Source organism: Gossypium hirsutum, chromosome D01 (genome assembly GCF_007990345.1).
Source record: "Gossypium hirsutum isolate 1008001.06 chromosome D01, Gossypium_hirsutum_v2.1, whole genome shotgun sequence".
NCBI classification, from domain to species: Eukaryota; Viridiplantae; Streptophyta; class Magnoliopsida; order Malvales; family Malvaceae; genus Gossypium; species Gossypium hirsutum.
This window is the reverse complement of record NC_053437.1, coordinates 48,846,019-48,862,046: the sequence shown is the minus strand read 5'-3', so window position 1 is coordinate 48,862,046 and position 16,028 is coordinate 48,846,019. Positions and strand designations below refer to the sequence as shown.

The 16,028-nt window shown below is 32.3% G+C and overlaps 3 protein-coding genes across 6 annotated transcripts; 1 reads left to right on the top strand and 2 right to left on the bottom strand.

Annotated features, from left to right (window-relative positions):
- Window positions 1-588: 588 nt before the first annotated feature.
- Window positions 589-3,804, bottom strand: LOC107922386 (uncharacterized). Of its 4 annotated transcripts, none has more exons than XM_016852401.2 (8): window positions 3,601-3,804; window positions 2,674-3,015; window positions 2,024-2,095; window positions 1,801-1,868; window positions 1,508-1,658; window positions 1,170-1,250; window positions 988-1,077; window positions 589-886 (listed from the first exon to the last, which is right to left on the bottom strand). In XM_016852401.2, the coding sequence occupies exons 2-8, from the start codon at window positions 2,917-2,919 to the stop codon at window positions 797-799; spliced, it is 798 nt and encodes a 265-aa protein (XP_016707890.1). In that variant the 5' UTR covers window positions 2,920-3,015; window positions 3,601-3,804; the 3' UTR covers window positions 589-796. The 4 variants fall into 4 exon arrangements, with proteins under 4 accessions (XP_016707890.1, XP_016707891.1, XP_040943251.1 ...); XM_016852402.2 differs by having other exon boundaries at window positions 2,674-3,012; window positions 3,601-3,785; XM_041087317.1 differs by lacking the exon at window positions 3,601-3,804 and adding an exon at window positions 3,184-3,533 and having other exon boundaries at window positions 2,674-3,012.
- A 6,906-nt stretch (window positions 3,805-10,710) lies between these two features.
- Window positions 10,711-12,134, top strand: LOC107920983 (probable ribose-5-phosphate isomerase 2). The gene has a single exon (XM_016850829.2). The coding sequence runs from the start codon at window positions 11,115-11,117 to the stop codon at window positions 11,895-11,897; it is 783 nt and encodes a 260-aa protein (XP_016706318.1). The 5' UTR covers window positions 10,711-11,114; the 3' UTR covers window positions 11,898-12,134.
- Window positions 12,135-13,575: 1,441 nt separating this feature from the next.
- Window positions 13,576-14,031, bottom strand: LOC107921395 (uncharacterized). Its single transcript, XM_016851251.2, has one exon. The coding sequence runs from the start codon at window positions 14,029-14,031 to the stop codon at window positions 13,576-13,578; it is 456 nt and encodes a 151-aa protein (XP_016706740.1).
- Window positions 14,032-16,028: the final 1,997 nt, after the last annotated feature.

The window sequence follows — 16,028 nt, the reverse complement described above, 5'->3', positions numbered from 1 at the left end:
ATTCTGAGTAAATTAATCTGTGTATCTTAAATAATAAAAGTAAATTGATACATTTCTACTATTAAGACTAATCCCTGTGCATTAACATAAAATACATGTGACATGTCACATATAACTACCTTATTTTTTTGGTGTAAAAAACCTAATCAAACTAAACCTTCTCCTAATAAGCAATCAGAGTCAAACTTGTAATCTTTCGATGGATCCTACCTTTGGGTGTTAAAAAACTGCTTTGCCCAACTAATTGATACTTTAATGATATCCATATTACCCCATGAAACTCCTTGGAAAATAAACAAGTTTATGTTCTTCCATAAACGCCATGCAACAAGACCAAAGATACAAAAATGATTGTTTTTTTTATCTGACTTGCAAAAATTTTGTATCACAAGAGCCTCTATGATACTATCTTCTATGCCTATGGGCTCCAACTTCTGAGTCCAATAGTTAGTTATCAGTTGAAGTTGTCATTTTAAATTTTGTTTATATCATTAGCAAACTTTTAATATCAAATACTTTAAAATAAATGAATAAATAGAAACATATACAATCTGTTTTTCTTTTATTTTCTGTACAAGTAAGCAAATCTCACTTGAATTTGTGGTTGTTCTTTTTATAAACTGCACAATGAATATATACACCGTACATTGTTTGGATTTCTTGGCTTTAATGTATATTTCTTTGATAGCTAAAATTATCTGCGAAACAAGCTATATTATTACCTGATATCAACCCCTACTTTTCAACTCTTTTCACCTACTGAAGATACAGAGATGTATCTTATCCATGTCGGAATTCAATGTATGTTAACTATGTGAGGCTGAGTTTGCATGATAGCAACTTCATTCTCTTCCTCTGATTCAGCAAACAATGAATTTGGTGTCTCCTAATGGAACAACGGCAAAAAAACGTAGCTCTGATAAGCAAACAATAGACAACCAACCCGAACAGTAGGAAATACAAGCTGAATTAATGGCAAGTATTCACCTGATGCTGCCTTCGGCGAAGGAGGGCAGTCACTGTTTTAAAAATGACATACATTGGCAGGATAATTCCGATGGTCCGAAGTAATATCGACTGTAAAACAAAAGAAGTGATAAGTTTATAAGTCTAAAAAGTAAAGAATCTGATGGTATTCTTTAAATGCATGGGGGAAAAAGACGGCTTACGATAAATAATGGGAAAGAGAAGTCATCGCTTCCCCTTAGTAGGACAGGAAGAATATGCCGTAAAACCAAAAGCAGCATGAACTACAGATTAAAAGCACAACAAATTAGAAAAAGAACTTGAACACAAATATAGTCACACAATACTTGGTTTTTTTTTTCTTCTTAAAGATTAAAACATGAGTACAATATGATATGACAGTAATGTTTCCATATAATATCATACAATTCTTATATGTCAAGCGTGTCCAAATCTGTCGGACATTGGTAAGCAGCGGCCTGCCATGTCAATCTAACAAGTTAAAACAGATTTTTCCCAAGGGAGAGGGAGAGAGACTTACAAGTATTGCAACCATACGGTAACCGGTTAAGCTTCTTGTAGTCGAAGCTAAATATTCATCATAGCGAGAATCCAGTAAGCTGTGATCTGTTGAGACCACTGCTATAAAGCCAGAATTGTTTAACTCCCTCCTAGATATCTCCCAATTGCCCCTGATTTCATAATAAAAAAGAAAGGCATAAAGGTTACTTATTCATAAAACTCCACAGAAAAATGAAGCACTTTAAAATCTCTTAATTTGACTAGAAGTGCTTAGTTAATGCCTAAAACAGTTAAATTTCAAACAAAACTTACCTGAAGTTCATTGGAATACGCCCAATATGAAACAAGGGAGGTGGCGCGGTATAACCTGGCCTGAATTGCTGTAATGCAGAAGATGTATGATCACATAAATTTAGGTAAGAAACTATATATCAATGAAGAATTCGAGCTCCATACCACTTTAAGAAGTTGGAGTTAGAAGGGGGAAAAAATGCTTTAACAAGAACCCTGGGTCGTGAATGTAAAATTATGGTACCTGATGGCATATTTCACAGGTAGTGTTGCCCTTCTCATTGCACCATCTCTGTACACATCTGCGATGCGCATACTGTAATTAAAATAAAAAGGGTTAGTAGAAAAATCAAGCTTCAACTAATCAGACTAGCTAAACCCTTCAGAAGGAAAATGCATATTCACAGGTTCCCCTAGACTGGATTCTTTAAAAAGATTTACTGAAAATGAATGAGTATTGAAGGATATAGGAGCCCGATTGAAACTGATGATGTATTCAAACTTCTAAGGAGCAAAAACTACACAAAGTTCATCACATCATTCACCTAAAATTGGGAACAAAATGTTGTCAAAGTTGCAAGGCGCACTCTAGGCACTAGAACCCTTATATTGCATGAGGTGCAACGTGCAACACAAAAGTGCTCATATGAGTGAGTAAGGCGATATATGTATATGTGTAAGGCTAAGATATATAATTATAATACGAAACTCTAAAAGAGTGATCTAATTTGTCTATAAAACATGCAAAAGTTTCACTTATGTTATCAAGTGCGGCGCCGTGAGAACACTGCAAATCATTATAGTGAAAATTTTGTGGGGTTATCTTAATATACATAACATTTACAGATATATTCAAATTCTGAAAAATTATAATCAAATAAGCACCAAACTAACCTTCAAGCTGCCACAGCAAGCACAAGGGGTCTCCATATTCGAGTCTACATCCTCATCTTGGCATATCCTACATTCAACAATTTCCCCCAGGGAGGATAAATTCAACTTTGGAGAAGAGTTGAATACCTTAGTGTCATCAACCACTGATGCAGTGGCCTGAAAAGACCGGTTCCTGCTTTCAATTGCAGCTTCCAATGTGGATTCGGTTATCAACCGGTCCACTAGTAATACAAAATGATCCCCCATAATCAGATACAAAAATGAAAATTCAACAATCAGCTTTAAACAAGCCAAAGACAAGGCAGGAATGGTTTTGATCAAGTTCTCTTGTTTAATTTCCTGCTGTGAACAACAACTACAAATGATTAGAAACAATCAAAAACTTTCAAAATTTAGGTGTTAGTATATAAGATTTAAGTTCATATAAGGCCCCTCTCAACTGCGGAACTGAAACCAGGAGAATTGGGGACACCCTAACAAGTGCATGTAATAAAGTATGGACAAAAGCACCTCATAGAGAGTTAAGAAGAAATTTTCTCAGAAACGAACAGCATCAAAAGCTCAACATATTGGAGCAAATACAGATATAAAAAGTTTAAAATTTTGAAAAGGTTAAGCAGAGGAGGAAAAGGGAGAGATGAAAAGAAAAAGAGGGGCTTTTTGACAGGCACTTAATACAAATGCCTAGGAACAAGAAAACCCACAAAAGCAAACAAATTGGCATGAAGCCATTGAAGAAAATACATCCAAAAACATTCTAAAGAAAACAGAATGAAGAAAGGGAAGTACCCAAAGAAGCCAAAAAGACAAAAAGAAAGGAAAAGAGGAATGAGAGGGAAAAAGGTAGCAATAACAAAGAGGGCAAAAAAGAGAGAGTGCTTTACGATTACAAGAGCATTAAAGCATAAAAGAAAAGAGGAAACTTACAAGAAAGGGATCGTTTTTCTTCAAGCAAATGTATGGGGTTTTGAGGTAAATAAGAATGTATTGGAATCCGGTGTTTCAGTTATTATATATGGGATTTCATGTCTGTTATGATTTTGGTGAGGGAGGAGGAAGATTCTTGAGCCACCACCCCGCATTTCCCGTTTTTATATTTTAAGAACAAGTACAGGTTTTTGCACTACCACCATCTCTTTCTTAATTATATAGGATAATATGGGGTCAATATTGACGGACTAAGATGTAGACGTGTTCAAGTTGGGCCAGGCCCATTTAACTTTCTCTTTCTAAAATGAGATCAAATCAATTCAAATTTGTGTTAATTTTCCATTTTCTTTATGGGAAAACGCTACAGACTGGACTAATGCGTGTGGAAATTTAAAACGTATATATATAAAATTTAGTAATTTGATTTGTGCGGGTTTAAATCCCACCATATACATATTTTAATTGATTTCTATTAAAATGAAAAGACTAAAGTACTCTCGAATAATAATAATTTCGTAATTTCTTAACCGAATTGAGAGCAGTCAATGGTTTAATAAATACTATAAAAATCAGAATTCTTTTTTTAACTAATTTATAAACACATTTAAGTAACAATGACATAAACATTAATTATAGATTGCAAAGTCAATTAAAAATAAAACATTTAAAGCATTAAATCTGTTGTGTTTTTTGAGTAATTTGTTTAGGTTTGTGGAGACTTCAGATAGTTTTTTTTTTTATTTGTCGGACGGGGTTGGGTTTGTTTACCTAATTTAAAGTACTGTTCATTATAAAATATTAAGACTTCAAATCTATGTTAAATAATTAAACTTTTAAGATGATGTGACATGAAAAAGGTTTAATTGATTTTTAAATAAATTTATGAGGGCTTAATTTATTTTTCAATTATTTTACGAGGGTTTAATTAATTTTTAGTACAAGTGCCAAACGAACGGGTTAGGACAAACTCGAGTCGAGCTCTTTTTGAGCTTATATTATCTCGAGTTCAGATCAATTCAGGCTTGGATATTTTTGGGTTAGACGTTTTCTCAGACTCGATCCTTTTTAGATTCGAATCTTTTTTAGCTTGAATTTTCTCGGATTTGAATCAATTTTGGTTGGACAAGCTTAAACATATTCAAATAATTTTGATATTTTATAAAATATATTTCAAATGTAACAATTAATTTACTTTTACACACGATGATAACACAATAAAAAGTCACTTAATATAAAGCAATAATTTTATATAGATGTTTTATTTTAATAGAAATGTTATCTATAACATAACTACACAATACTTATTACATGTAATGTTTGTAAGTAAAAAATTCTTAATGTCACGTCTACAAATTCAACAAAAATATTATTAGTGTTAATAAAATAATTTAAAAAATTAAACTATTTTTCCACTCCAATTGCCTAGTCATCATTTTTTCATGATAATTGCCACATCATCCCATGTTAGATGCTTTGACGGAAAGCTATATTTTGGAGGCTCAATTTATTGCTAATTTTCAATTAAGGACTTAAATTATTGTAGTTTTTTTTATTAGAGTTTTAATTTATTTTTAAAAATATTTTTTTGAAGCTTTCTATAATATAATAATAGTTGTATATATGTATCAATAGTTTTATTCATAATTATATACTATATTATTATATTGTGTAATAGTATATCATCTTTTGTAGTTAGCTATTACAACTAACTTACCTAACCAAATCGAGCTAGTTCAAGCAAATTGGGTGGTAAATTCAAATTTTATTTCAATAATAGTTATTATATGTTGTAACGAGCCGATTTTAAACGGTGTTGGAAAACACAATTTTAAAGCAGATTTTGTAATTTGAATTAGTGAATTATTAATTGAAGAGTTGACATATCTAGTATGAGATTATAATAGTGAATTATTGAGCAATTAAATTGAAAATGTTGTTAAATATAGTACAGGGACTAAATTGCAAATGAGCCATCACAAGTGAGAATTGATTAAAGAAATGTGTGAGGCTTTATTTGGCAATTGATCCAAGGACCATGTTGATATATTACCATCATTATTCCATAGTTGAATGAATTTATCTCATTCATCCAATTCCACTAAATTAATTAATGATAGATAATAACCATCCGTTTAAGGCTTAATTAAGTTTAATTATTTTGCTAATATTTTTATATATATTAAGTGAGTGGAAAAGAGAATGGATGATATCTTCTTCCTCATACCAATTGTTGTTTATGCTAAGAAGAAAGAAAAAAAAAGTTTGTTAGTTTTCCTCACTTTTGTCGTTCCAAATTACTAGAGCTAAAGACAATGTTGGGAAGTCGAGGGATAATGGAGAGGCGAAGGTCGTAGATGAGTAGCTCCATTTCGGTCTGCGCTATCGTGATTTGATTTAAATGTATATCCTATTAAGTAGCAAATTGAATAAGGTAAAAATGTTTATTTGTCTCATGATTGGTAAGTATAGTTGTGATATGATGACTATTGTATTTTGAATATTTATGTGAATGAGTTCATGTTACAATGTAATGATAAATGTTTAGAAATAGATATATGAAATGTATGTTATATGATTATGTGATTGATATAAGACATGCTGGTATACCAATCACACATACATGTGTCATATGAAAAATAAAAATAAAAAAATCAATTAATTTAAAATGTGAGTTGAAAGGAATAATATAAGTAAAAGAAATGATTAGATAATTCAACATGCTAAGGTCTTTTTACGGTCATTTTTGTTATTAAATTATCAGATAATCCATTTTCACAGTAATTCACACATTTTAAAATTTAAACTACTCTTCCTTCCCCTGAAATTGTTTCAACATTTTTTTAGTTCCGTTTTTCTTCTATAAAATCAAACTGAGTTACCAACCAAATTTGCAAACAATTAGGCCTTAACAAAAGCAAAACGCTACTTTAAGAAGGATTTTATTTTATTTTATTAAAGGAATAAAAGTAAACCAATAAAAAAAATTAAAATTAAGGGAAAATATATAATTCCCCTCTGTATTTTGGGTTCAATTTTGAAAAATCTTCCAAAACCCTATGAATAAATTAAAAAATTTTCAACATATTCATATTCTAATTTGATAGGTCGAAAGATTATACAAATGTAGCGATTAATGAGAAATGAATCACATTGAGAATTCCGAATGGTGAAAAAGAAAAACAAGGGAATTGTAACATCCCTAGAATCCCTTAAGTCGAGAAAAGATGAAATGTGTTGGAATTTTCAAAGGAAATAAAATAAGAACTATTAGAGTTAGTAGAGAAGGCAATTGAAAGGAGTCGTGTATTTAGAGAAATAAATCCGAGATGTTGACTAAATTGTAAAGAAATAAAAAGTGGTAGAGTCAAAGTGTGAAATTCAAAAAGTTGAAGGGTTACAATGTAAATTAAAAAATTTGAAGGACCAAAAGTGTAAATGCCCAAAAGGTCCTTGTGACACAAAATTAGTAAATAAAGACCAAATTGAATAAGTGGAGAAATATGAGGGACTAAGTCATAAATTTATAAAAAATGGATAGCGACTCAGGGATGAAATTGTAGAGAATTATGAGGGCTAAACCTTTTGTTAATAGTTGCAAAATTTGGGGAAGAGACTCTATCTTTGTTCACTGGTTTAACAAGTTTTAAATTACCAACACACTTTATTTGGTTTATGGCATGGCTTAACCTATCGACTACAATCTTCTCTTTTGTGTCTATCGGATTTCACTGTGTAAGAAAATTGGACAAGTGTCGACAAGAGGAAGAGTTCGTGCACGTAATGTATAGATATGAACAATTATAACCTCTTCATATGATGCGTACAGTGGGAATCTACTTTATAGAAATATTCTTTTTATTGGGGGGTCTTTTAAGTTCAAATAAACACTAAAAATACAGTATAATAAATGTTAACTTTTGTACTAAAATTGTGTGATCATTCATATTTAAGTTTAGTTTTATAGAAATATGTCTACAGTTTTCTCAAGGTCACCCACATTTTTTTTAATTTTAAAAATTTTATTTAATATTTTAAACGTAAATAACTTAATATATTTTATAATATCTACATTACTATATATTTAATTTCATATGATATAAATTACAATATATATAAAAAAAATTATATCATAAACTCAAAAATGAATTGAGTCAGACCAACTTCAAATTTTAAATATCACAATCCAACATGTTTTTTTTCTTAAATTTATTTTCTATATTCAAATCTTTTCAAATTTCGTGTCGACTTTAGATTAACTATTAAACAAGTGTAATTTATATATCTAAAATGTGGTAAAATATGCAGGGCATTATATGTTTTATTTATTTCACATAAAAGTAGAGCTTAGTTTAGTTTGGTTTGGTTTAGTAGGGATTTTTTAATTTTTTGAACCCCTGTCATAATTTAGTTTTGATTTTTCTTTTTATACCGGTTTTGAATGTTTGGAGTTCATATTAATAATAATATTTTTTTTATAAAACTTTTAAGTTATTTTTTTTAGATTCGAATCGATTATTTGTCTTTTGACATACTCTTTCTCTATCTTTTGATATGTTTTTATTTTCTTTAATTTCCTATTTTGAGTAACCTGCTTGTCTTTTTCCGTAGGAAGAAAATGGAGGATTCAATTGCAGGTCTTTCGTTGGATGATGAAGAGAAAGAAATCATTCAACTAGAGGTGGAAAAGACTAGTCAAGAGATCTCGTATGTGAACTGTTTAGTGGGAGTATTTCTTACTTCCAGTGTTGTGCATTTTCAAGCAATGCAATCGACTTTGGCAAGTGTTTGGCATCCAATAGGGGGTGTTTCAATCTCAGATCTGGGAAGGGAGAGATATTTATTTCATTTTTATTATGAAGTGGATGTGGAGAGAGTTATGAAGAATGGGCCATGGAATTTTAATTCCCATTTACTAATTCTACATCGATGGAAGACGGGAGAGGATCCTTTAACTGTTCAATTACATTGGGTGGATTTTTGGCTACTAATACATGACCTCCCTCTTGGTTTTATGGCAGATACTGTTGCTTATCAGTTGGGAAATTTTATTGGGGAATTTATTGAATATGACACTGTTGCAACTCAACTGGGATATAAATGCATCATGAGAATTTGGGTGAGGGTGGATGTTAGAAAGCCTCTTAAGAGAAAGAAGAGGACTGCACTAAAATATGGTGAATCAGTTTATGTTCGTTTTGAGTACGAAAAATTGACTCTATTTTGCTTTCTATGTGACAAATTTGGACATGGTGAAAGTTTTTGCTCGATTAGAGCTATTCAACCACAGTCAGAATATGTCTTTATTTGGGATATTTCTCTGCATGCTCAACCAAGGAAGAATCTGTCATGGAAGAGCAAGTGGTTAGTGGAAGACGATGGGGGAGAAACCTTCTATTTTTGGCAACACAATGTCAACTAGGGAAAAAAGGAATGTGGGGATTCTGAAATCAAATTCAGTGAATAAAGGTGAGAATTGGGATTCTATCCCAAAAGATTCTGTTTCTGTAAAAGATAAAGGAAAGTCTACTTTTGCTCTAGGCCCATTAAAACTTGGGGAAATGGATCAACATCATGATGGATTTGACGAGGAAATGGTAGCATATGAGGAAGCGAGTAGTCCAATGACGCATAGTGATGAACTTAAACGACCCCGCGTACAATTTAATGTTTCATGAGTTTTTGGAAATGATGATTTGAATGAAACTTTTGGTACTTCATTGCAAGTACAAAATACCAAAAGATTGGCAGGCCTTGCTAAGCAAGCCAGCCGGGAACAATGAAACTCCTAAGCTGGAATGTTCGGGGTTTAGGGAGGCCTCGAATTGTTAATCGTCTCCGGCATATGCTGAGAGACATAAATCCCACGGTGGTGTTTTTAATTGAAACGAAGCTTCAGAGTTGTAATATGGAAAAGGTCAGGCGTAAGTGTGGTTTTCCTAATGGAATAGATGTTGATTCAGATGAAAGAAGTGGGGGTTTATCTTTCGGTTGGGTTGAGAAACTTGGTAATCTGGTTGTCTGTCTCAACTTGCTTCCTCTTCTGGTTGACTCACTGCTGGAATTTGGAAGATTTAGTTGTTTATTCTTTGGGGAGTTTAGATTTGCAAAGAGCTTGAAAGACTGTAGAAATGAGAAGACGATTTCTTGTTTTGGGGCCTGTTGCTTTTTTGGTTTTCTATTTCCCTGTTATTTGGTGTTTCCTTTCATTTTTTCTTTTGGGTTTGTTGTAAACTTCTCTTATTTGGTTTTTTAGGCTCAAGTATTAAACGGACTTTATTTAAAAAAAAACTATTTTTTTAAAATACTCACTTTTACCATAAAAAAATATAAATTAAATTCAATTAGAGAAATTAGAATTATTAATTGATGACCTATTCAGCATGGAATGGAATGGAATATTCCAAGTTTTGAAAAGAAAGATGAATGCAAGTTAGAAAGGGCAATCCATGGATGCATGTGACTCTGTAGAGGCGGCTTTCAAGTTTCAAGTCCCGATGGTGGAGTCTAGGCGGCTATTTTTATTCCACATTTTCTTCCTTTCGCTTTAATAGTATTTGTAACGAATGAGTTTCCCAAGAAGATGCCTACCGCTCTTAGCTTAGCTTAGGCACTGAAACTTTGTTTATGGACCATTCAAGAGCATTCAAGAGAGAGGTCGATGACAAAAGTTGTATTCAACATCTTCATTATTTTATTTGGCAATCGAAAATGTAATGAATTTAATCATAAAATTTTATTTTTAAAATGATACGTTCATTATGCAAAAAAAAAGAGTAGTCCTATTTATTTAATTTAATTTAAATATAACTATTTTGAGCATGTAATTACATATTGTGGAAATAATTAAAAATAATAGGTAAAAGAATTCGTATAATGCGTACCAAAGCATTTTTACAGTTTTTATTTATGTTTTTAACCAAAAATACGTCTGCCCCTGCGTATATTACAATCGAAGAAGCCAAAGACGACGACAATGCTGTTAGTAAGATGTTGGAGATGAGAACAAACAGCGAAACAATACAGACCGTCCAAATTTCATCCAAAGGTTGAGAATATGCGGAGAATCGTATTGAAAAGCAAGTTGCCACTTCTTCAAACAAACAACACCCTTGATTTTAGAAAGTAAAAACGGAGGAAAGTTAAAGATAAGCATTGAAAAGAGCTCCAATAATATCTGATCCGCAAAGTGAAAAGTAAAAAATCAGAGAAGACCACCACCATCCATTTTATTTGTGTGGCCTGGGTCTTGACTTTGAGGAGTGGATGCCCTTTCCTCCATCCGCCTTTAAAACTACCCAACACATCCCTTTCTGTTTTCCATACGCCTCCTCTCCTGGCCTAAATCAATATCCTGGAGGGAAATAACCAACAGGAACTTTCTTTTTTCTTTTTCCACTTTACTATTTTACAATGCTGCTAATCTTTTGATTTCTGTTGATTCAATTTTTTATTTTTTTAATCATTTTCAATCTGTTTTTCTTATTATTTAGTACCCCCAACACACACACAAAATGGCAATTGCTTGGTCTGAAAAAGCTTCTTATGTGGAGGTTTTGTCTAGGCCTCCATCTTTATCTCCACCGGTCATCCTAACCCAAGACGAATTGAAAAAAATTGCCGCATACAAAGCCGTTGAGTTCGTTGAATCAGGAATGGTTCTGGGTCTAGGCACTGGTTCGACAGCCAAACACGCCGTGGATCGCATCGGTGAGTTGCTTCGCCTCGGCAAGCTCAAAAACATCGTAGGAATTCCCACCTCCAAGAAAACGCAAGAACAGGCTGTTTCTTTAGGCATCCCGCTCTCGGATCTCGACCACCATTCCACCATCGATTTAGCAATCGACGGCGCCGATGAAGTGGACCCACATCTTAATCTCGTCAAAGGCAGAGGTGGGTCCCTGTTAAGAGAGAAAATGGTGGAAGGGACTTGTAAGAAATTTATTTGTATTGTTGATGAATCCAAATTGGTTAAGCATTTGGGAGGGAGTGGCTTAGCCATGCCTGTTGAAGTTGTCCCCTTTTGCTGGAAATTCACAGCTAATAAACTCCAAAACCTGTTCGAAGATTCGGGCTGTGTGGCCAAGCTCAGGAATGATTCTAAAGGGAAATCCTTTGTAACAGATAATGGGAATTATACTGTGGATTTGTATTTGAAGAAAGACATTGGGGATTTGCAGGTGGCAAGCGATGCTATTCTGAGGATTGCTGGTGTCGTTGAACATGGCATGTTTCTTGATATGGCTACGACTGTTATTGTTGCAGGTGAGCTTGGGATCACCATCAAGAACAAGTAGAAACTGCGACAAAAATTACTCTTAACTCTTTTTTTTTTTTTTTACATATACTATTTAGGATTTAATATTTTGTAATAGGGGGGTAGATTTTTGGATTGCTTTTTAGCATACATCGATTCACGATGATGATAATGAGAAAGGTTGGCTTTCTCAAGTTTTGCTGTTTTAGGCAAATGAGGGAAGGACTTGGGATGTATGCCAACTATTATGATAATATAAATAACTAAATTTTAATTATTCTTTGGATGTTTGTTGTTTTGATGGAATTGTTATAGATTTGACTCATGTTGGCTAATAAATTGATTAAGTCCAAAAAATATAATCGGCATGGCAGCTTTGTATATTTTTATGACATTCAAATTAAACTTTAATTGCTACTCAAATAAAGCATTTGTTTGGAGAATCTTGGTGCCAATGAGAGTTTGATCCAAATGCTTGAAATTTAGTAGTCGTGGAGGCTGAGAGTACCAGAAGGCAGAACGTTCTGCCTAGGAATAGAGGTCTGACTGGGATAAACTTTCTCACAGGCTGGTCTTCTTTAAAGAAGGTTCGTTCCTTTGGAACCATATACTCCATAGTACAGCAAGCCATGGGTTTCATCCCTTCTCGAATGTAGAATGTCGGCTGGTTGAATTCTATCAACCCCAATGCTATAGGCCTAACAATATTGAGAAATATCTTGGTTTAAGGGTGGCTTTTTTAAGCCCTTCTTATACTTTTACACACTTGCATTCTGAGATGTCAAGTATTTTCATTTACTATTTGTCACGCTTTAAAGTTTCTAAAGACTTCTAGTGGTAGCATAGTGACGAAAAATCATTGAAATAATTGGGAAGCTCTTACTCCACCTAAATCACATGGAAGCTTGAGTCTTAGACGAGTTGCTAATATGAAGCAAGCCTTCCTAGCCAAGTTGTCTTGGAAATTACTTGATAAGAAAAGCTACCTCCAAACCAAAACGATTGGAAAAAATAAGCAAAGCATTCTCCATAGGGGAGGCAAGGCTTTTGGGTCAGAATCATTGGCCTTCTTCACATGGGTTTGATTCTTGGGCTTTATGTTTGAGTATTTAAATAAAAATTCTGGAGTTGAAAAGTAGTGGTTGACCCATTTTATAGGTTCGATTGAATGGGTAGTTTCTTTTTTGGTACAAGTCTAGATTTGAGCTACAAAATTTACAAACTCTGTCTAAATTGCTATTTAATTAATACCCAGAAAAACCACAAATCAAGATAAGTAATAAAAAAATAGCATCACCGACTCCGGCCCAAGTTCCAGGGATTGAGGTCTATCAAGTCATCCATTTATCTCACATTAAATTACTTGGATTCCAATTTTAATATATTTTGTCACGCACATAGGTCAAAATATAATTAGAAATTAAAATTTAAATAAAAATTAGAACTTGAAGATCGATGTGGCTTTTGGTAAAGCAAAGATTTGATTTGAAAAAAATTGAAAGACTATGAAGTTCACTTATCAAACATGATTGACAACTATAAAATAAAATCATATCAATATATAATCAAAATATAATAGAACAACTATACATGGTTACATGGTAGAATGGAAACCCAACCCAAATTTGAACTCACTATATAATAAGATGAATCACAGTAGGAAGAGTACGAAGATTGTAACATTTTGAATTAGAAGTAACAAATTTAGAGGTAAATGATCATAGGGAATTAGGGATAAGATGAAAGAGAAGTGCGGCGATTGAAGTTGGTAAGGTAAAGAGAAGAAGAAGAGTCATCCCCAAAGCAACGGCAGGCCTGGTTTCCATGAGCTTGGATTGCAAGCTCCCCACAGCTTGGCAAACATCGAGGTCGTACTTTTCTTTCTTGTATTGTTTCTCCCACTCCATCCAATGCTGGGGAGGCTCATAACTCTTCTCCACCCTCTGCATCTCCTGAATCCGCTTTCTCAACACTATCATGCTCTCATCCACTAGCTTCCCGTCGAAATTGTGACTATATGGCCCTGATGATCTTTTTGAAGCCATTACTTTGACATTTACCGTCTTTGCTCCTCCCAAACCCTTTCTCCCACCTATTAGGTCGCTGGAGAAGCGATGTTGTGGTGGAGGAGCTGAAGCTGAGGACTTAGAAAGACAAGAAGTAGTAGCCTGCATGGTTTTTGGACGTGAAGTTATCTCTGGAATAAGTGGCGCAATGATTTTGGGAAGAAAAAAACTAGAGAGTATTTATAGAAGAAAGAAGATGGTGAAGAACCGTTATTGAGTCAAAAACCTGGAATTTAGAGATTGATTTGGAAGAAAGGTCAGATAACGTGTGGGACACTCGATTTTTAATTGGAAGATTCTGTAGTAAGAAGTGGGAATGTACGTGCGTATCCTATGGGGGCGGCGCCAGTCACACCGCGTCCACTTGTATCTTCATCATTTCATGCAATTTTTAATCCCTCTCTTACACCTACTCTTCCTGCCCTTCTATATTTAATTCTTTATTCACCTAGTCCCATCATCTTTCTGTTTTCTTTTAACATTAAATATAAAATTAATACCTTTCATATTAGTATTTATATTTTTTTTTCTAGATTGGTACTTAGGTTCCGATTTAGGTGATGGAACAAAAATTTAGGTATCAATTTGGTAAAAAAAAACTTTAAATATTAATCTGAAAAAAAGTGAATAAATTTAAATACTAATTTTATATTTAACCTTTAATATCTAACATCCATTTTTACTCTTGAGAACCGCAGGATACTTTCCATATTTAATTTATTTTATATTATGAGCAAATACCCATCTATTAATTATGAGTAAATATTAATCGAAATGTTTAAACATATTATATTTAAAAATATATAAAAAAATAAAAATTTTATCATACATGTATCCGTGTAAAAATTATGTGTTTAGAACACAATTATACACTTAAAAATAACATATAATAAATAATGAAATGTAGTGTTCAAAACTAATAATAACACATATGTCATATGTACGAAATTAAAATAAAAAAAGTTTAAATTGTGAGTAAAATTAAATTTAAATAAGTAAATACGTCATATTAATAATATTCAATGCACTCTAATTATTTATCATGATATTATCAATTTTTTATAGCACGTAAAAAAATTACATTGGTTCAATATTAAAAATCTAATTATAAATAATTAAAGGCTTAATTGAATAAGAGGCCCATAAACTATGCTCTTTATTTGAATTAGATTCTTTTTTCTTTTGGTCGAGTTAGGTATATAAACTTCATTCCGTAATTAATGTTATCCCTATCATTACATCCATTAAAAAAAATCTTTGCAACCAATCAACAAGCGGCACGTGTCTTTAAAAATATAATTTATATTAATTTAACTAGAAATTTGAAAAATTTAAATAAAAGTATATTATTATTTAAAATAAAAATTATCCCTCCCTGCCTCCCAGCTTTGTTTATTTATTTTTAAGTTTTTTAATGTTTGGTTAGTGATAGTTAAAAGTTTTAAAATAGTGTTTGTGGTCATTTTTATAATTGTTTACCAACATATACTTGAACACGTTTACAAATAATATCATGAAGAATAAATTAACAAACAATAAATAAACATACATATTATCTTTTAGATATAAAATAATTAAATATAAATATTAATAGTTTTAATATAAATAGAATAAGCACATGAACTATAATAATATTATTAATTATACGATAACTGAACAGTAAATGAGTTTTAAATACACTTAAAAATAATTTATGAAATGAGCTTTACGTGAACATCAGCGTGTTTGTTTATGAACACAAACGAACCAACCAAACTTTGTTCATGTTCGGTTCACTTAATAAATAAGCTTAAACGTCGATTGAGTCTTAGCTCGATTGACATAGGCATTGTTGCCAATGTAGGAGGACGTGGATTCGAATGCGTTGAAATGCATTATCCTCCTATTTATGAGTTAAGGAGGAGCTATGGATAGTTCTAGGCATTGTGTCAAAAAGAGCAGATGTAATCAGAATCTATAATGTGATTGTTCAAGAAAAAAAGCAAGCTTAAACATTTTGATTTTTTTTTGTTTGTTTAGCTTAATAAATGAGTATAAATGAAAAAAATTTAATTGTTCATGAACTATTTATTGAATAGTTACTCATGTATAAATTTACGTATTAC

Excerpts from the sequence above, each read along its gene's own strand:
- LOC107922386 (XM_016852401.2), bottom strand. The coding sequence starts at position 2,919 with ATGGGGGATCATTTTGTATTACTAGTGGACCGGTTGATAACCGAATCC. Across the intron at positions 1,869-2,023 it reads CCTGTGAAATATGCCATCAG|CAATTCAGGCCAGGTTATAC; the intron begins GTACCATAATTT and ends TCTGCATTACAG. Across the intron at positions 1,251-1,507 it reads ACCGTATGGTTGCAATACTT|TTCATGCTGCTTTTGGTTTT; the intron begins GTAAGTCTCTCT and ends TTTAATCTGTAG.
- LOC107920983 (XM_016850829.2), top strand. The coding sequence starts at position 11,115 with ATGGCAATTGCTTGGTCTGAAAAAGCTTCTTATGTGGAGGTTTTGTCT.
- LOC107921395 (XM_016851251.2), bottom strand. The coding sequence starts at position 14,031 with ATGCAGGCTACTACTTCTTGTCTTTCTAAGTCCTCAGCTTCAGCTCCT.